The 22089-nt window shown below is 40.0% G+C and overlaps 1 protein-coding gene across 5 annotated transcripts in view; it reads left to right on the top strand.

Annotated features, from left to right (window-relative positions):
• ACSL3 (acyl-CoA synthetase long chain family member 3) overlaps nt 1–22089 on the top strand; it is a 59596-nt gene that overhangs the window by 2163 nt on the left and 35344 nt on the right. For 3 of the 5 annotated variants that reach the window (XM_063132223.1, XM_063132222.1, XM_063132220.1), the window contains exons 2-4: nt 11314–11412; nt 14926–15005; nt 17964–18387. In XM_063132223.1, coding sequence (XP_062988293.1) covers nt 18028–18387 — 360 coding nt within the window. In that variant the 5' untranslated portion in view covers nt 11314–11412; nt 14926–15005; nt 17964–18027. Of the gene's footprint in view, nt 1–5237; nt 5315–11313; nt 11413–14925; nt 15006–17963; nt 18388–22089 lie in introns of all 5 variants that reach the window. The other 2 variants (XM_063132221.1, XM_063132219.1) reach the window with 1 other exon arrangement.

The following is a 22089-nucleotide window of genomic DNA, read 5'->3' as shown; positions in this document are numbered from 1 at the left end:
ATAGATATGTTGTGCTTCCAACATTATATTGGGTAGTTTCATCTCAAATTGGTGTGTAGTTCATTATGTTTAGTAATGATCACTCTTCAAACTGGTTTGAAATCACACCAAGTTAAATAGCTTTTATGTAAAGCTTTTAATGTAGGATTTCCCTTTAAAATTTAGTGCAGTTTCACCTATACAAACCACATCTCTGGCTTTGTTCCTTAAGTTGCATTTTCAGGAAATAATTTTGGCATTTTGAATAATATAAGCCTTTGTACTAGCTGAATTTTCTTGTGGATAAGTGGTCATGGAACTTGCTGTTTCTAATCTCAGATGTGTACCAGTGAGGCTCTTAACATCTTCATATAGATTCTGAAGTCATGAGATATAAGCATATAATTTTAGTAGGTTTTCTTTAAGTTGTTTTTTACTTTCTTTTGACTACACTACAATCGATTACCCAATCTTTCTTCACACTAAGGAAGATAGTTTAAAAAACAAAATAAAACCTGGGATGATTGTTTTCATGGGCATCATCAAGGTCCAGGAAAGTTAAAAGGCACTGCATATAGTATTAATATTATTAATACTGCATAACTACAGACAACTATGCTACAGCTTTCTTTTGTCTGGAAGACTGGAGAGGAGAAGGAGCTTTACAACTGCCTCAGTTCTGGTCTTCTGTTATTTACACTAGGATTCCAGTAGGCATGCAAACCTTGTTGCAATAAGCAGTTGCCTTGCTTTCATCATAGATAGTAGGCGTTCTACAGCTACAATCTGAAATATGCAATGAGTTTTCCCTGTTGAAATAAATGGGATAGCTCCTGGTTATGTAGAGATCAGTGCAGGCAATGATGTCCTACAGCACTTTAGATACTACACTGTAGATATTGCAGCATTTGGACAAAGAGGAAAGGGCTCTTGCCATAATAGTACAGTATCTATAGAGTTCCAAAGCAGTAAATAAAATGGTACCAACAATAAAACTGGTAGTGTTTTATTGGTGGTAAGCAGAGACAGTGATTGTGAATATGGTCTTTACAGGAGTTCACACTGGAGGTAATTGAATAAATGAAACTATCCTTATTTTGAATTGGTGAATTTAGACTCTTTATTCATTGGATGTGCTCTGACTAAGTCTGGATACCATCTTTTCAAACGTTTATTTATTTATTTATTTATTTAAGAATTTTTATGCCGCCATTCAGCCAAAAAAAGCTCTCACGGCGGCTTACAAAAGTATTTCTTGACAGTCCCTGCCCACAGGCTTACAATCTAAAAGACATGACACAAAAGGAAAGGGGATTGGGAGGGAGGAGGAGGAGGGGGAAAAGGAAAGCAAATTCAGGCACTACAATCTTAGTTGGAAAGTTCAGCAGTTACAGGTGACAGCAGGAGGGAGGGGGCTCTCAGCTGGAGCTGGACCCAGGCACGGTGGAGAGGTGCCTGGCTGCTGCTTCCTCCCTCACTGGTGGCCTCTGCAGAGACAGTTGGTAGCAGGAGGGAGGGGGCTCAAACGTTCTATCTTATCGACATGAACTTGTTTGTGGAAGAACTCCAGTACATTTCAGGGCATTCTGGAGAGTAGTCTATGATCCAATTGGCCTAATTTGGACAGAAGACTAAACTGTGGTTTAATTTTGTGTGCACAAGCCTTGGGCTCATGTGGTTCCCCCCTTCTTGTCTGGTACAGCTGCAAGGAGACTAAAAGCATTCTCTTGTATTTTCAGTTAATTGCAGTTCAGCATTATGTCTGAACCCTAAACTGTGCTTACTCTTTTAAGGATGGTTTATTGAAATAAGCCAACTTCATAAACTGATTTTGAAGTTGGCTTATTTCATATTTCAATAACAATATTTTGTCTGGGTTCAGTTTAAAAATGGAAACAAATGTTTCCAATCACTCTGCGGCCATGCCTAAAGGAGGGAGAAGTACACAAAGCTGATGCTCAAATGTGTATAAATGTAACTTCATTTCATGTGCGGTACTGACCAGGCATGTTGGTCCTTGCTATTGCCACACATAATGTTTTGAGAACCCAACACTCCCCTCTAACTATGCGGTGTAGGGAAAGACCATTGGTAATGGGCTTTTCAGGATACCATGTCCCTTATTACTGATCTTCCCATTGAGGAACCTGATAAGATTCCTAGGATCTCCAGGATTCCACTGGCTTATAAGACAAGGGCCTGGTTCAGACAACACGCTAAACCATGCTGCTTAACCACAAAATGGTTAAGGGAATGCACGCATTCCATTAACCATTTTGTGGTTAAGCAGCATGGTTTAGCGTGTTGTCTGAACCAGGCCACAGTGTGTGCTTCATTGTATGGATATCCAGAGAACTGGAACTGACTATTGGTCTCTGATGAATGGTGGCAAACATAAATTTGTTGCTGCGTAACATGTGAAATGGCCCTAATACTCTTTCTCCTGTATGAAAGAATGCATGTTTAAACTATAAAAGGTTCAGTTATTTGTGTCTGCATTTCTAGAATGTTTTGCTAACATTCCTGAATGAACATACAGCCTATATCATTTGTTTTAAAATATGTTAAAAGTAGCAATTAAAATACTATTTTAAAATACAGTTTTATCTTTGAAAATACATTCTTGTAATAGTAGGTGATTTTTGAGCATTTTTCTCCTTCAAGAAAAGCTATAGAACACAGTGTTCATAGATTGTGTTGTATAAATGACAACAGATATGAATTTAAGCTAGACTTATATGGATGAGATCTGGGGTCATGAGACGTTCCCTCCTAGAAGTTGTCCATAAAGTCTTAGAGATGCTTCTGTCTATTTCCACATCTGTCAACAGAGGTGCACAAAACTGGAATTTGTATAGGTGCGTGTTCATATGGCTGCATGCTCTTTATATACTTTGCACCATAGCATATAGAGACTATGCACATCAGTCCTGTCTGGATAGCCTGGGTCTGTGCTAGAATCGAGCTAGAATAAATTATTGATGCAGAGGAACTTACGTCTCCCTGGTTTAAAAGAATCTGGCTTCCAATGGGGGAAAAAAACATTAAAAGCATTATGTTTATTTGGATACCAGGCCACATTTTTCTGTGCCTAAATTTCATGGAGGATTAGCATCTGATGAACTAACTGTATCCTTAAAGATAGGCTACTCTGCTTTACCAACATTAAAAAATTATGGTTTGAGGTGTTTACTATCTTGATAAGAAATGGACATACCTACTTTGCATTGTATCCTAGTTTACTTTTACTTGCTGTCCGTAGGTAATTAACTTATGCCTAAAGATATTTCAGAGATTAAACATAAATTAAATGAATATTAGTCCAAACTTGAAGGCATAGTCCTTCAACAGAAGGGTTGTACTTTGCTAGGAAGGGAAGGGGTACACAAATTACATGAGTATCCCATGTATGGGCTGCCAAAATTGGGAAGAGACAGGGATGGAAAGGGTCTGTACAAGTTGGAGAGACCCCCATGATATTGGAGAAAGGCCTTCTTTAAAAACCCTGTATTTTGATGCTGCTTCACTAAAGTTTAGCACTTAGCTGGAGCTTGCATTGAACACTTCCCCATACAAAATTATCTGCATTGAAAAGTAGATGCGAGAGAAGGGGGTCTAGCCTAGCTTCTCACTGATTTGTTTTGTTTTGCGGGTGGGGGTGAATAGCGGAATATTCATGTTTGCCCCACCTACAGCCTGAAGTGGTGTAACATTGAAACAGGCTTACCACCTTGGTGAGCAGTAGTTGCTTAGTCTCTAGCTCTTATAGACAAGATAAACTTATCTCCCCATCACCTCCTTGTAGTTTGGTCACTATCTGAAGCAACATGTCTGGATAGCCAGAGCTGGTGACTATAGTCTTCTGTTTATCCAATTAATCTTAGTCAACTACGAAGTGGTACTTAGTAACAATGATGCGCTAAATCTGAAAACAAAGCATATCTGTTATACCTAGAGTAAATTATGTTATCTGTGTATCTTGATGATCTTTGAAAGGCTTAGTAATGCTTTTCATTGTGTTTATTAACCTTACACATATGACTTAAAACCTTAGCAACTTTACTGTGTACTGGCCAGATGAATGAATCTATCAGGAATTACAAAACAGATGCTAATTTTGAAGGTGCATGCCATGTTACAGCAAAGATGGACCCCCTACTTTCCCACTACACACTAATAACTTTCTGTAAAATTTGGAAGTTATTCATGTTTCTGAAAATACATGGAGAATGCCTCCCAAGAGCTACAACTAACTGACACAGGGCCTGTTTATACAACGCGCTAAACCATGGTTAGGCTGCTAACCCTTTTACAGCAAGTGGTGAATTAGAATGTTTAAACCGTGGTTATGAAGCAACCATGGCTAGGAATGGTTCACATGACATATTAAGCTCAAAACGCTTAACCATAATGGATTAGCATATTATCTGAACAGGTCCACATCCAGGTAATAAGGATTTACCATGTAATCGGAGACACAAACATTTCCTTCAAACAGTGTAGAAATGCGGTGGCCCAGATATGGTGGAAATGTAGGGGGCATTTTTGTTATAATATAATGTAAAGCAGGCCCCAGTAAACCATTGTAATTCAGGGTGTGTGTGTGTGTGTGTGAGTGAGAGAGAGAGTTTTCAGTTAGGCTTGTCTTGTATCTTAATCTGGGATTTCAAAATCTTAAATGGCTCATTGCTTTTGCCACAGTGAACTTGCTGTAGGCTGTCTCCTTCCCACATACAAATTGCCCTCTCACCACCTGAATTGTGGTTATCTCAGTTGGCTGGGATGACTGAATTGTGCAATTTTCTTTGAAGCTACATCAACACGACAGAGCAAGGATTATTAATAAATAATGTGATATTCAACAAGTGAAAATGCAAGGTGACTAATATAGCTAGCAAAACCAGCCCTTGAGACTTTAACCCCAAACCTACTGCCAAGTGTAACATTCCATATGAGAGAGAGAGAGAGAGTATACATATGTCATGAAGTGGATGCACCTGATTTTCCTTAACCCTCCCTTGCTGTTTTCTTGACATGTAGCACATACTATAACCTGAACAGCAAAAATGCTTCTTCCTTGCTAAGGCTTAATTCAAGGCTCATCACTAACAAGGTTTGCATGAAGAGTTTTATTCTCTACTCTAGTTCCCCTCCCCCTCCTGCTACAGGAGATAATTCCTCCCCCTGTAGTGTTTAGTGTTAGGGTCCTTACCACTGAGGTAATCACTAAATCCTAAAAATATACTTTCAATCCTCAGTTTGTCCTGGATTATGGAAGATGATGAATTCTCCTCACCCAGTTTACTTGATTCCTCTGACCGTGATACCAGAAAAGGTGTGTAAGCCTCTTCTGCTAGTCCAGTTAGTAGCATTTTCTTTCCTTCTCCCTGCAACTCTGTAAAAAGTCATGCACAGAAATTGTCATACACAAATTAGTGAGATATCACAAGCTAAACATTATCAAACAATATTAACTTAGGCCTTAGCTAGACCTAAGGTTTATCCCCGGATCATCCCAGGGTCATCCCTGTTCATGTAAATGACACACACGGGATCCCGGGAGCAGACAGGGATGACCCCAAGACAATCCCAGGATAAACCTTAGGTCTAGCTAAGGCCCATGTTTATATTTCCTGGTGTATGTATCTGCACTTGACATTAAATGCAATTCTGGTTGCCTCATCTCAAAGAGTATATGACTGTGGCTAGACAAGGTACAAGAAATGCAACCAAAATGATGAGGGCCATGCAATATTTTCATTGCCAGACTAAAGCTGTGGCTTCACAGTCACTTCTGTCAGCACCTGGTTGATCCATGGAATAAACTGCCATAGAGTGTTCCAATGGTCCATTGTATAAAATGGCTGTGATAAAATAAAAATTAAGGGAAGAGTGATGTATTTGTGGCCATTAAATTATGACAGCCCTTGTTTTCAGAGAGAGAATACTTTTGCTTATCATATAATAAGGACCAATAGGATAAACAATGTCATCTTGGTGCACTTGTGAAATCACCTACTGTCATTTGGTCATGAATCACTTTCTAAGTGGGCTCAAGTTCTTTTAGAAGTAATAGCTTCCGACGTTGAAAGGTGCTATCCTAATATCACATACACTGGAATAGTTATTAAGAACATAAGAAGAGCCATGCAGGATCAGCCCAGAAGTCCATCTTGTCCAGCATTTTGTTCACACAATGGCCAATGGGAAACCGAGAAGCAGGAAGTGAATGAAACAGCACTTCCCTTATTTGAGAATAAGGGAAAAAGAACTCTACGTATGTTCAGTCCTAGAGTGATAGCTATATTAGTCTGTTACGGATTAAGTACTTCACATCTTCCGGGGGTAAATCCCTGTGTTCCAGATGGGGCGGAGCCAACATTAAGCTGTGCAGCTGGTCTGCCATTATTGCTAACAGAATGCTAAGCTAAGTAGACCACCTGTCTGTATGGCACACTGCCTTTAACTGCAAGTTAGGCAACAATTCCACAGGCAAAGCTTTCCCATTTTGGGATTACAATAATGCAAAAAGCTGCAGTGGTTGAATTTCTCATGAAATTAAGGTAGGGAAGACAGAGAGGCAAGTGTATTGTCAGTTTACTGGGTAATAAACAATGGAAGTTCATATTTGCAAGTGCTAATTAATATCTTAGTTTTTGACATGCAAATATGGCAGTTATTTTAATTTTATTTCCAGATAACATGATGTAAATCTAATTGCTCCTGAAAAGTCAATTCAACATGCAATAGCACATTATTGGCACCTTTTAATAGTATGAATACTTATTTTGCCTGATAAAATTCATCAGAGCTGAAAGCTTGCATATCTTTAAAACACCGCTTTGGAGACTTTAAATATATATATAAATAAGATATGTAGGCTATTGGTAAGTCTAAAGCAATCATTTCACGGACTCCGTTTTTCTGAGGCAACTAGTATTTACTCTTTGCTATTATAGTGGCTTAATAAAAAGTTTCAAAGCAAAACACATTTTAAGTCATGTTTAAAATTTTGCCTTTCAGAATTATTAAGATCTCCCCTCCCCTCCATATATTCTAATTTTTACAAGGTTTTGAGGATATGCTATCTCAGGTTTTGGGGTACCGCAGTGCAAAACAATCTGGAGGGCACCATGTTGCCCACTCTGGGTTAGAATGCTGATTACCAGCTGTTGAAATTGAATAGTAGATTTCTGTGGGCCTTACTAGAGTTTAAGAGTGCATAGGATTGCAGCCCTAAAGTTCTAAATGCATCATGCCATGTTTGAGCATACCACTGTGAAGGTGCAATCCAGGGCTTAATTGCTGTTCACTTGAATTAGATGTGGATTGCAACCTGAAGCTAAGAACGACGTTACTTTTTGTTTTAGAGTTCATATCTCTCTTTTCTGGAGATGATTGAAATTCGTTTACAAGGTGATTAAAAACAAACAAGGCAAATCAATAAAATCCCTTTTAAAAACGTGGCAAGAAATCGCACACTGACAGCAGCACAAAAACTTCTTAGCAACCTGCAGAAAAGTGACGCCCCGCCTTTCTGCTTCGAACCCAGCGTTTCCCAACCTGGGAGCTCCGACGGTGGGGGACATGTTTCTTTTCCCACTTGAACAAGCGGAGACGCACCTTTTGTACATTAAAAGGCCGGCTCCGACTCGACCGTCAAGCTTGGCGTATCTTTTTAATGGCAGGGAAACCCAAGGAGACGCGTTGGAGAGGCCGGTTTTGTTGCTGGTGGGAGCTGCCTGAGCCCCCGTTGGAGGTTCTCGGCGCGTGGGGGGCGTTCCTGGGCCGGGCCCAGGACTAGGCCAGTGCCTGCCGCGTGGAAAAAGAGCGGCCGGCTTTCTTTTGTCTGGGTCACAGGTGGGGGGTGGAGGGAAGCAGCCGGTGTGGAACCGCGTCACAAAGCGGATTTTCCGTTCCCAAGGCAACCTCGCCGCCGCAGCTTTCTGCTGCCTTTAACCCCCCCCCCCCGGTCCCGAGCTAAAGGAAACGGATGGCAGTGGGTTTGGCTGTGATGCCTAGCGGGTGGGGCTGGCTGGTGGGTGGGGGGACGGGGTGAAGGCTGGCTGCCCTCCCGCCCACCAGGGGATCGCAGGTAAGGATTGCCCCCGAGCTGAGAGGTGCCGCCTTTTCAAAAGCGCTGCGACTCCTCTTGACTTCCGGGATACGAGGCCGGCAGAAGCCTAGTGAGCGTCACGCGTCACTCCCCTCCCCAATTTGCACGCGTTCTTCCCAGGCAAAAAGTATAGGGAGCACCCTATCCATGTTTAGACGGGGAAAATCCTACAACACCCAGCATGCTCCAGCCAGCCGGATGGGGCATGATGGGAGTTGTAGGACTTTTACCCTCTGCGTAGGATTGCTCCCACAGGTGCTGTAGAATCTGTAAATTGATAGTAGCTTGAGTTCTCGATTAAAACTGAACAGCAGAGGGCGGATCTGGCTGAATGTATTTCATTTTTAAAGGAAGATGCTTCTCTCATGAACATTTTTTTAAAATGTCTAAAAATATCGTCTTGAATCGTATTTCAAGGCAGTGAAATCTAATTTCAAGACAGTGGATCTAATTAATACTGAAGAAATACTCCGTGGAGTCCTCACTTTTCCAAAAAAAATTGCCCCTTGATATTTCTTCCTAGCACATTCTGCTCCAAACATGCATTTGATTGACTTTGATCCCTTGCAGATTAACAGTTGACCCATGCTGCTGCTGCTGGAGAGCTTTTGATTGAGCTGGAGTAGCGTCAAACCCACCCCCCACCTCCACCTCCAGTGCTAGTAGTGGACAACTAAAGCTGCAGTTCTAGACATACTTGGGATTAAATCCTATTGTGTTATCCGAATTTTAAGTATTTGGAAACTGTAGCTATTGTTCTTCTAGTGCAGGGGTGGACATATTGTATACCAAAACATCAAGCCACAACTCCTATCTTACAATCAGAATAGTAGAGTTGGAGGGGGCCTATAAGGCCATCGAGTCCATTGGTTATGCTGGCTATAGCTCATAGGGGTTGTATGCCAAAACATCTGGAGAGCCACAGGTTGCTCACTGCTGTCTAATTTAGAGATGGGAAGGCCTGGAAAAAACCCGGAAAAATTGGGAAAACTCTCCCCCCCCGCCCCGTTTCCTCCGAGGAACAGCTTTTTGGAAAAATTGAAACAACTGAACAGTTTTGGATTATGAAATATTTTCTTTTAGAATTTAAGACAAAGTATTTATGTATTGTTACTCAGCCTTCACTCCCCAAAATGATTTCTAAAAACTATGTAATATGAACTTTTAGAGAAAGACTAGAGATGTAAAATGTCTGGAAATAATGAAGTCATGTGGTATTTTTTTTCAATTGTCTGTAAGATTGCCTTTGTAAGTTAGTTATTTCTTTCATTCCTTAAAATTAATGATTTAAAATATATTTTACTAATAGCCATTTATGCTTATTTTCCCAACATGTGATAAAGTTACAGCCTTATTAGAAAATGTGCATTCTTGACTGTTTGGGTTTTGTTTTTATAGAGCCCTGTGTTTCTGATGCTGTAGCAGTTAATTAATGTAGTTCTAATCTATTCAGCAATAATTACAAATTTAGTAACTGAGTTTACTTTTCAAAGTTTGAAAATACAATGATAACTTTATGAGCAAAATAGGTTATACATAAAATAACTTTAGGAGCAGAAAGGTTTCTTTATGTTCCTAAAGCAGCCCTCTCCAACCTGGTGCCCTCCGGATGTTTTGAACTACAGTGCCCAGCATTCCTGACCATTAGCCATCTGCCTGAGGCTGATAGGAGCTAAAGTCCAAAATATCTGGGAGGCACCAGGTTGGGGTGGCTTTCTTAAAGCAATAAAGTGACTTTAGATCTGTAAAAAGCTCTAAAAAAATAAGTATTGCATATTTTTAATTTCCCGCCAAAATTTCCTGTTTTATTTTTCCTGAAAACTTCTCAAAAAAACCCATCCCCCCCCTCAAAATTTCTGGAAATTTTCGTCTCTAGTCTAATGTCGTGAAGCGCATATGGCCTTTAGGGCTGAAGGGAATAATTTAAACACAATGAACACAATCCAGAGACTTTCAACCTGATCCTACACATGTTTATCCTGGGCAGGATCTACACTACTGCTTTAAAACGGTTTATAACAGAACTGACAACTGTTGAGGCCCAGGACACACTCTCTATACTGTCTTCAAAACGTTTTCAAAGTGTTATATCCTGCTTAGTGTAGATCTGGCCAAATGTCACTGAGTGCAATGGAACTTATTTTGAAATAAGTCCAACATTCTGTTTTCAACACCAACCAGCAAGTTGCCCTTTGAAGCTTACAAATCGGGCGTAAAGGAGATGATCAACCCCTCTTGTTTGTCCTCAAAATATATGTACTTTTATTGCCTTTGATTGTAGAGATTCCTCTTAGTAATGGCCAATAGGAATTGATAGAAGAATCCTCCATTAATTTGTTTTGCATACCAAAAACTTCTAAAGGGTTCTTCCTATTCTTGAAATCTGTTCATGTTACACTTTCTTAAGACACATATATAGGATTGATACTACTTTGTATAATCAAGAGTGCTTCTATACACACTTGATTTGTTTTTGTTTTTGTTGTGGTTACCTATATGTTGAGTTTTATCTACACTGCAATGCATGTTGATGTGTTGTTTGAACCCAGTGCGAGGCATGGTGAGGGTTGGCTTTGTACTCACCCCCTAATCCCTCATGATCGTGTAAATCTAGTCTGTCAGTCATCCCAAGACGATCTCTTGGGAATATTCCAGCAAATGCTTTTCTGAGGAGGAAATACTTTGTCATCCTTCTGAAAGCTGGGAGGGAATTTAAGGGGTTTCCATAAGGCGAATACTACTATTGTCCCTCAAACTGGCACTTTCTTGCAGAACGTGAAAAGGTGTGGGCACTTGAAACAAAGCCTCCTTGAATGACCTTAAGGCATATAGGATGCCTATACACTAGGACAAGCTCAGCTTAGAAACCAGCATGTCAGGTTTTGGGGGCTGCCACATGTCCAGTAGTTGCAGAAATTGGCCTTTAGCTTGGAATCAATATGTATAATTTGCCTAGTCAGAGAAGTTGGGCTTTTATTTTATTCTGAGCCTCCCTGAACCTCCCTTGCTGTGTGGGTGGTTTACAAATCTGAAAAATAAATTTAAAATGCTGCAATGGACTATGATGTATAAAGAAGTATTTATTTTGCATATGATTAATATAATGCAACTTGGAAAGTTTACAGAGCTGATTTACATCTGTTTAGGTGAAAGGGCAGCAATTCACTGTGTGTGTTTTAAAATAGTTGCTTTATTTAGTTTCACATTTTCATCTTTAGATTTCTTCAACATTGCCTGTGACAAATCCAGCTGAGGCTGAAGCGTCTGGAAACTGCTGCCCCATCGGTACCAACCACAACAATGAGAAGTCATTTAAGGTTTCTTTGACTTGACACTTTGTGCTTTATTCTAGTTTAATTGTTTGCTACAAGATTATCAGATCAGTTGGAAAACACAGTTTTACTGGTCTTTTTCCTTTTCTCAATGAACAAACATACTTCTGAAAGAAATGGGTGAAATAACAGCTTATATTGTATAACAAGGATCAGCTGTAGCAATACTTGTCAGGACATTTCCCCTTTAACTGACTTCTTTTGATTCCGATTAAATTCTAAGCACATTTTCTTTGGAACAAGCTTATTTTTTTTATTATTTTTTTGTTGGACTTGAGTTGTAACTATTTAGGGCTGCAATTATACTTAATATGATTGTGGGTGAAATTAATTTAGGATCATAAAATTTTGGAATTGTCTTAGCATAGCTTTTTTTTTTTTTTTGGTCATAGCATAACTTCCCTAAGTAAAGGAAATATTGTTTAAACCACACCCAAGAACAATTAAAAGAAAATAAAGACAGTTCATGCAGCCCATAGTATTAGCAGTTTTGTTTAGGGAACATGAAGAGGGATATACTAGGCTACCTGTAGTACTTCTTTAGTACCTCATAATAACCAGTTACAAGTACTATATCAGAAGAGTAATTATGACAAGTACTCAGATGTGTTCGGAAGTGGCCCTTTGAACTGCTCCTTGCTACTGAAACCTGAAATGACATCTGTGGATAGTACTCTTTTTGGCATGGGGGATGTAGACCTTGTAGTCTGGTGGCATATTCTGTTAAGAATTCAGAAGTAGCAATTTCAGGGAACTGAACACTGCATGAAAAATATGTCTGCCACACATATCTCTCAACTCAAGTATTTATTTATTTATTTATTTATTTATTATATTTTTATACCGCCCAATAGCCGAAGCTCTCTGGGCGGTTCACAAAAATTAAATTTAAAAATTAAATTCAAATTTTAAAAAATTAAATTTGAGTTATTCCCAACTCAAGTAGGTGGGAATAAACATCCTAAAATGAGGCTGGGAAGAGTCTCGAAGAGGGTTGTTTGTGCTTCTCCATATGAACTTCCATGACAGCGGTGAGCAGCCTACACCACTTGGCCTAATTTTAAAATCCCTCTGCAAATTATCTGTCCTTCCTCTGGCATCCTGCCAGAGAAAGAGAGGGGTTGGCCCTGCTTACTGCAGCCTGACAGATTACCCCTAAGGGAATGCGGCCCTGTTCTGGTCTGTATTCCTAGATCATAGATTAGCAGAACTACCAATTAAGCCTTTGAAATGCTAAATACTGCTGTAACTGCTATGTTGTTGAGCAGGACCAGTGTTGCAAGCATGTATTATACTTAGTTCAGATGATCTGAAGATCCTTTGGTTTGGAATTGGACATTGATTTCATATCCAGCAAATTGGCTCATTTCTTTTAATTCTGTCCAAGATTACAGTATAAAAATTGTGCTCAGGCTTTTTGTGTTTGCATTGCATATTCCATGAAGACATTGAATCTATTGCCAATCGGAGTTTTTGATATTGCTCTTTTTAAATGAAGAATGAGAATCTTCAAAGTTTCTTAATGTTTGAATAATGTTTGTTATTCAAATTCATAACTAGCAAAGTTACTGCTTCACTCAGTCCAACTGCTGCAGTTTAATTCTATGAATAGAAAGACTCGATTTGATGAAGAATGTGTAAAAGTTTGTGTTTGTAGACTCTGGCCACAATCCAATTGTGTTAAGCAGGCATAAGACCACAGTTTAAGGCTGGTTAACTATGTTAGGTTGTGATCTATAACAGTTCTTAAACTACTTCAGAGCACAGGCAGAAAGGTTGGTTTCATTTGCTAAAAATTGCTGTGTCTGCCTTCTGTAAATAAACAGCTTGAGACCTTGATACTTGAGGGAGTACCTCTTCCTATATATGCCTGCCCAAGATTTATTTATTTATTTATTTATCATACTTATACCCCGCTCCTCAGCCAAAAAAGGCTCTCGGAGCGGCTTACACTTAGCAAAAAAGACAGTCCCTGCCCTCAGGCTTACAATCTAATAAAGACATGACACACAAGGAAAAGGAGTCAAGGAGGGAGGGAGGGAGGAGAGAGAAAGAAAGAGAGAGAGAGAGAGAGAGTCCAGCAGGAGCAGGCCCCGATGTTACTTCTGCCTGCTCCTGTCCCCTCGGTCCTTCTTCTTCCCCACAGGGCCAAGATAGCAGTTTGCCCTGTGGGGGTGGGGGGAAGAGTCCAGCAGGAGCAGGCCCCGATGTTACTTCTGCCTGCTCTGTCCCCTCGGTCCTTCTTCTTCCCCACAGGGCCAAGATGGCAGTTTGCCCTGTGGGGGGGGGGAAGAGTCCAGCAGGAGCAGGCCCCGATGTTACTTCTGCCTGCTCCTGTCCCCTCGGTCCTTCTTCTTCCCCACAGGGCCAAGATGGCAGTTTGCCCTGTGGGGGGGGGGGGGGGAAGAGTCCAGCAGGAGCAGGCCCCGATGTTACTTCTGCCTGCTCTGTCCCCTCGGTCCTTCTTCTTCCCCACAGGGCCAAGATGGCAGTTTGCCCTGTAGGGGGTGGGAAGAGTCCAGCAGGAGCAGGCCCCGATGTTACTTCTGCCTGCTCCTGTCCCCTCGGTCCTTCTTCTTCCCCACAGGGCCAAGATGGCACTTTGCCCTGTGTGTGTGGGGGGGGAAGAGTCCAGCAGGAGCAGGCCCCGATGTTACTTCTGCCTGCTCCTGTCCCCTCGGTCCTTCTTCTTCCCCACAGGGCCAAGATGGCACTTTGCCCTGTGGGGGGGGGAAGAGTCCAGCAGGAGCAGGCCCCGATGTTACTTCTGCTTGCTCCTGTCCCCTCGGTCCTTCTTCTTCCCCACAGGGCCAAGATGGCAGTTTTGAGATTTGAGATCTGTTGGAGGAGCCCTCCTTCACGTCCCACCTACATGAGCCATACGCTGTGGTGGGACGTGGGAGAGGGCTTTCTCTGTTGTGGCACCCTGCTTGTGGAATGCCCTCTGCTTGGAGGCCCAACTGGTGCCAGCACTGGTTTCATTTTGACACCAAATTAAGACATGGCTTTTTAACAAAGCCTTTGATGGTTAAATTCACCAAGCCTGTACATAGTTTTGTTTTTATTGGTTTTACTGTTTTTAAATTCTATACTGGTTTTAGCTTATTAACGGTTTAATTTGTTTTTAGCTGTGTATATTTATTGTTTTATTTTGCTTGTATGATTTTATCTGTATGTTATCTGTACGCTGCCTTGAGATCCTTGTGATATAGGGCGGGATACAAATGTTTTTAATTAATAAATAAAATAAATAGAGCTATTGCAGTAAAAGTTATTTGTATGTAAAAGGAATGTCATTTCAATATTTAGTACCTTTTATTTATAAAACTTTTATTATATCAATTTCCATAGAGCTTATGTCAGCTTACAGTAAAATGTGTTTCTAGTATTACAAACACAGTATGAACATTTGTGAGGAGGAGCATTCCCCTCTATTAGTTGGGTATTTTATCTTTGAAATGCAGCTAAAAACATGCTATTTATCCCACTCTATTACAGATATTACAGAAGGCGTTGATGCAAGTTCTGCCAGAGAATTACAGATGTTTAAATGTGACATCATATAGCAAAATGGCTCAGTAAGTAAAGTGGACAAGTAACGCGGTTCTTTTGTGATCTTGTATAATTTCTCAACCTCAAAAAAGTTAATAAGGAAAGACAAGAAAGAAATATGAACACTGGAAAAATTGTTAGCTTGCTTCGCAGACACTTTCAAGGATAATTAGAGATTTTGCCACCTAACCAATTAACCATCATGAATAAAAGTATGTGTGTGATCTTGTGCATCAGGTGCTGTGTAGACTTTGTGTTTGCATTTGTCTCTAATAAAATAATTGATCAATAGACAAAGCTACAAGTGTGGAGGAAGAGATGTGATCATGGATCTTCTCCCACCTCTGCCCCCAACTACTGTGAAAAGCTCCTTGGTAGCTCCTCTTTTTGAGATCACAACAGTGTCCTTGGAAGAGATCAGGGAGGGTGGAAAGGAGGTGTGCTGGTGAGCAGGAAGGGGAAGGAGAGGCATGGATCAGCAAGATCCAGAAGACTTACTGCCCCCCCCCCCCCCCCCGGACGGTAGGGAAGCTAGATGGGCTAAGAGGCCCATCTAGCTCAAAACAATTAAATTGGAGGAACAGGAGGCTGTAAAAGTCTTCAGCCTCTTCCTGCCCTTCTTGGTTCTTGCTGGTAGGGTTTTGGATAGACAGAGGGCTCCAATATCAGAACCCTCTTCCTATCAACAGAGCAATCCATAGATTGTACTCCAAATCACTAAAATTCCGTAGGGTTATTCATTTCATTCCATGTGAGGGAAGTGTGGAGTAGAGTGGGGGGTGGCAAGGAAATGGGATTGGAGAAATGTTCCTATATGTGAAGTGACACAAATAGGAGAGGAGATAGGATTATTATTATTATTATTATTATTATTATTATTATTATTATTATTAATTACCCGCCTTTCCTTCTGGATCGAGGCGGGGAACAACACCAAATAAAATATAATACATAAAATTAGTTAAAAGAGCATATAAAACCAATACAATATTAAAATAACAATCACAACACCTTAACATTCTTAGGTTTAAAATTCATCTGGGTAGGACTGCCGGAAGAGACTAGTCTTCACAGCTGTCTTAAACTCAGAGAGAGCATTAAGCTGATGAAGTGAGGGACTCAATTGTCTCCTTATAATCCAATGAAGAACAGTTCTACACATTTCAAACTTAAATTCTGTATATCAACAGCAAGTTGAGTGCAAGTTATTCTTTGACATAGTTTTAATACCGTTACATTTGTCTTATGTGGTTTGTGATCAAATATAATATATATGTTTTCTGGCCAAAGTCCGGCGATGTCACACAGAAGTCTTGTTTGCATTTCTAAGTTTTGTAGATTAGAGATGCTGTTAATTGTGGGAATCTAGCAAATGTATCATAAACTTGGGCATTTACTTGTTATTTTACTTCTAAGGAGAGACACAGATTTTTTACAATACATTGATTACTGGGAACTGGGTGTTAGGAGAAAAAAAACCAAGAAGGAAAAAAGGACAGACATTGAATAACTACAGGTTATTACTTTTTGGGACTACAAATATGTTTGGCCACCTCATTGGTTAAAGACTCTGAGTGACTCTTGCTATACAGGATTTAAGTAGGGCTATCCACTCATTATATATGCCAAAGGCACAAATCCCTTTACTTCAATGAAAGCGGTATATGGTGTGTGTCATGGGCTCCAACAGTTGTCAGTGCACTTCAATACTGCTATAAAGCAGTAGTGTGGCTCCTGCCTTCTATATGCTGCTTTTATACCCCCCCAAAAATCTAAAATAGCACCCTTGGGAGTCTGATTGAAATGCCAAGTTATATGAAATATTGGTGGGATCTCAGTGGAAAGAATAGGAACAAAATATTTAATGCAGAAATTTAGAATTTGAGAACTGGAAACCTAATTCAGTGTTTGGGTTAAAAGGCATCAATAGAAATTATACTGATGTATTAACATTGATTTTATATATACTTTCTAAATTGTAAAGAATTACATATATTTTAGTTTACATGATGTCTAAACATTGGTATCTTCACGTAGAGTTGTAAGGATTTATATAGGTTCAATTGAGATGCCCCAAACCAGTCCTTCAAACCTTTGGTTTGGGCCCTTGGGAATATGATCTGGGCTCATCTGCTCTCTTCTTCCCTCTCATATGCATCTTTTCCTCATTTATTCCCTGGTTTTCTCTAAACACAGTTTGCCTTGACATCCAAATTGCAAACAATGTTTAGCACTTTTTCCCAAACCATGATTTGAAGAATGTTTGCAAGTGATTGGAGGCAAGGCGCTAATCACAGGTTTTCAATTTGAGCATCAGGGCAAAGTAGTGAAGGAGAGAGGGAGAAGGGGAGGTGGGAGAAAATAAAATCCTAGTATGGTCCCAAGCCTTGGTTTGGTTTGGATTTATGACATCTGAACTGAACCATTGTCTAGTATGTCTGAACTGCACCATAGTCTAATTCAGCTACTATTGACAGTCCTGATTGATAGCTGGTCCCAAACCTCACAGATCTAGTGAGCCTCTTTCCCAGTTCTGATATCATATAATCCTTAGCAGAAGGCACTGTGAAACAAACCTGGGAGCTTTATTAATGAAAGATGTGCTGAAGCATTTCCAAGTCCAAGTCAAGTTTATTGTATTTAGCAACCAGCCATTATACAGTTTCACATAGGTGTGTTACATTCATTCATTCATTCCCTTGGCCTTTGTGCGCAGAAGCAGGGCCAGCACAAGAAATTTAGCAGTTCTAAATGCTACATATTTATTAAAATCATTCAATAAAAACAGAATTTTTCAAGGGATGATCTTCCCTTCATCCGAACTAGCAAAGGAAGGAGCATTTAATCTTCTTCACTTCTGTTTGACCTTATGTTTCACTTTTATGAAAATGAATTCCTTTTAAGAAAGGAATGATACTTTTTGTAAGTAATATATGTAAGTGCTAACAATATGCAATGGTATATTTTCTTTTCTTCTATTTCAGGACTTCGTTGATCTTTATGTGATATACTTGTCAAGCTTTCCTGAGTAGCTTACAGTCTTCAAAGATGGAATCAATGAAGCTAAAGCATGATATTAATCCATTCCTTCTTCATATTATAAACTTTGTTATCTTGGTGTACACGTGTATAACTTTTATTCCTTGGTATTTATTTTCTGGATCAAGACATGCCATAGCCAAGTCAAAGCAAATTAAAGCTAAGCCTGTGAATAGCAGGCCAGGTAGTGCATATCGATCTGTGAACAGTTTGCATTGCTTAGCATCTGTATTGTATCCTGGATGTGATACACTTGACAAAGCTTTTAAATATGCTAGAAGTAAATTTAAGGACAGAGAACTCCTGGGAACACGGGAAATCCTAAAGGAGGAAGATGAAATCCAGCCATCTGGAAAAGTTTTTAAAAAGGTATGTTACTCCTTGGAGTAAAAAAAACCCTAAAAATTTTAAAGGGTGGGGTGGGGGATGGCTTAAAGTCTTATTATCTATACTATAGAGTCATTTTATAGCAAGTAAAAGTTTACTTTATTATTTATTTGTGATATTTATACATTGCTGAATATAATAAAATCTTTCAGAGGTTCACATATATAACTGCTAACGACCTTAGCAGTTATAGATGGTACGCAGTGTATGGGGAGTTAGTCTATAACACGGAAAACATAGCATATGTTCTTTCAGCAGAATATATTGTGAGTATAGTGGTGCCTTTTGGGAAGCTCTGTGTATCCCAGGGTAGTCTGCCTGTTGAACTGAATGTTTCAAAAGACTTGGCCTGTACACATCAGAAGTTATCACAAGTATGCATGGTCATAGTTTATCACAACTAGCACTGGTTAAAACAGCCTTCCCCAGCCTGGTGCCTTCCAGGTGTTTTTGGACTACAACTCCCAGCATTCCTACCATTGGCCATCTGGAGAACTCTAGGTTGATTAAGGCTGGGTAAAAAGAAGAATGTAGTAGATTGAATTGTACAAATGAGTAGCTTATTTGTAAAGAGAAATGTATATATTTTAGGGGCATCCCCATAATTATTTCATAGGTCAGGATGGATAACTTATATATTTGCTACCTTCCTTGGGTATGATAGCTGTTTCTCAGGCTTGCAGTTTGGTGTTCAAATACCCCATTACCTATTGTTCCTGTGGTAGCTGAGGAATCACAGATGAGCATCTTCTCCACTTGCTAAGGTTATTGAAGTGTTAGTGTGACTCTTTCCAGAATGATACTTTTGGATTGGTAGAGGATCCACCATTGTGATGCATAACTTAAGTGGGTTTCGTGAGTTCATAAGCCCATGAATTCCATTGCCAGGTCACTGGTGGGAACTGCCCTTCCTTCTTCGGTGACCATCCCTCCTAAGCATAAAGACCTTTTCCCAAGTTATCCACACATCGCAGATAATGATTGCTGATGAACCCCAAACCCTCAGCCTTTTCTTTTGCTGCATTTTGAAGAGAATTGGTGCAAGTTGCTTGAGCGACTTCTTTTCTTCTCCAAAGCAGTACACAAAGCAATGGGCTACAATCCCAGTGTGCTCTAGTGGGCCTTTTGGTCTCTGTCAGAGTTGGTAGAGTCTTCCATGTGCAAGTGGGAACACCTGTGGAAACATAAGAATTAGGCAGAGTTAGAATCTCCCATTTGTAGCAATGCATTGGAATGATTATGTCCACTCTCCAAACAAACAAACCTCACCCATCAAAGCTAGACAAAGGTGAGACTTGTTTTGGCATGTCTCTTGTGCTTTTAAATGACTCATAACAAACAGAAATTCAGTAGACAGAGATGTAGTGAAGAGAGAGGCTGCTGAATGCCTTCCTGTCCAAGATTTTAAAGGCACAGGAGTTGTAACTTATAGGCTCCAATTAGTAAAAGTGCGCCTGTCCCCTTTCTTTTTTTTCTGGCCAAGTGATCATTTCTACCATGTCTCTTCTTTCTAACCCAACAAACCAGAAAGGAGGAAAGGACTCCGGTGTGGAATGGTAACAGAAATCTTTAATGTAACTCTTAAGTGTTTTGTAATGTAACTACATGTTTCGAAGTAAAGACTAAATTCAGAATCGGAACCTACTCTATGGTATAAAAGACCAAATTGTCAACCTTTATGTATTGAAAAGCATATGCTAAAATATCACACTAGATGACCCACCGAAACCATTGACAATAAGCATCTCAAACACTTAAGCTACCAAATACTAACCTTGCAAGAAAATGCAGGAATTCCAAAAGTAGGAACCTGACCTCTCTAAATATAGAAAACCTTTACAAATCAATTAAAGAAAATGAAAGGAGCAAAATTCACCATGTGGTCTTCTATTTTATTTGCATGTTTAGTTCCTGAAGGGAGAGTCTTTGGCCACAGCTAGACCTAAGGTTTATCCTGGGATCATCCAGGGTTCGCCCCTGCCTGAGCACTGGATTCCCTGTGTGTCACCTAGATGAACAGGTTTGACCCCTGGACGATCCAGGGATAAACCTTAGGTCTAGCTATGGCCCCAATTCCAAAATGTGTAGGGCTGTATTAAAGATTTACATTATCATTCTGGACTTGCGTACTTTCCTCCTTTCTGGTTTGCCTAATAGACATGCTGTTTCTCCTCCTCATTCCTAATTGTTCCAATTGCAACCTCCTCTTTCTGGAAAATAACATAATCTGAATACAGAGTGTCAATTTGCTTACATTCTTCTGGCAAAATAGCATTACTTGGATTGAGAAGAGAAATCCATTCTTTCCTCAATGCTCTTTCATTCATTCATTCCTATACCTCTCAATAGCTGAAGCTCTCTGGGCAGTTCCCAAATTATGACTCTTTATGGCTCTTATTTTTTAAAAAGCAAATTAAATAGCAAATTAAAAAGCAAATTAAATTTTGACTTTTCCGCTATTTTCTTCTTGCTTGCTTTCACCAGCAATTCAATGAACCCAGCCAGCGAACAAAATAACTTTTTTGGTTGGTGGTGGTTTGTATTGGTATAAAGGGACCCTCTAACATTATCTTATTTTTTAATATCAATTCCTACATTTCATGTTGTACTTGCCCAGCTTATGGAACATTTTAATTGAAAGTGGGGACTCTGGCACTCTAGGGTTTTACATCCATTCAGTGTGAAGTGAGAAAAAAGACAACTTCCCCACGGTCATGTATTCTCCCTCTGCTTGAGGACCTGGACGAAAAGATAGATCAGTGGAAATGGTTGACAATCAAAATTAACGCCTGACTCATCAGCCTAGCCAAAAATATTAGATCCATGTTCATGCGCAGCGAGTGCTCGTGATACGTGAATGTGCGTAACCCTTATCCTGGTTGGCCAGAAAAGTTACTGAAAACAAGTTGTTACTGCTTACAAACTGGACTTTTGAGCACAGATTAGGATTTTATCCACTTAGTAAGTTTCTTTTCTCAGCATAATTAGTGGAATGAACATTCAGTATTAGGGAGCTTTAAGTCATTCTGTTATGCAAGTTATTAAACCATCAGGCAGCTGAGAAATGCAGAAACAGAGCTGCTTATTTTTAATGGAGGAAAAGTGTGGAAGGAGAATGACGTGATTAAAGGCTTTGGGCTTATCCACTGGAGGGCCCCCTTTTTTCTTTTGGAGTTCTGGAGTCATTGTGGTTCTTTGGATCTAAAGTGCAGTCCAGTCCATTAGCTCTTCCTTTCTGATGGTTATTATTTTCCTCACTATTTATAATATTTGGTAAAAAGAGGCAAGGTAGTTTCTGGTAGGTCTATGAAAATACGTCTTCTGCTGCAACTTCTAGGTGAGCCTCAAACCAGAGTTTATCCCCCCCCCCCCCCGCCCCTGCCCTTACATAGAGTTAATCCAGTGCTTCCCAGATTTGTGTTTTAGGATGAGGAAAATAGATCGCCTTCCCATTTGTTCCTGCCTAGTTTGATACAGAGGGGGCAGGCCAAATAACTAGAACGCTTCTTCCTTGACTGCATCTGGTCCTCCCAGCGACATGTCAGCCTTAACATGATGATGGCTGACATGGAGGAAAAGGGAGGGATTTTCAGATGGCACTTGGAACATCCCACATAAACTGTGTAAAGAGCCCCAATCTGGTTTTTCTTCTTTCTTCTGAATTGCAAACAGTGGCTTAGTAAT

Source organism: Elgaria multicarinata, chromosome 8 (genome assembly GCF_023053635.1).
Source record: "Elgaria multicarinata webbii isolate HBS135686 ecotype San Diego chromosome 8, rElgMul1.1.pri, whole genome shotgun sequence".
Classification (NCBI taxonomy): Eukaryota; Metazoa; Chordata; class Lepidosauria; order Squamata; family Anguidae; genus Elgaria; species Elgaria multicarinata.
The sequence above is the reverse complement of the archived record's forward strand: the minus strand, read 5'-3'. Positions and strand labels throughout refer to the sequence as shown.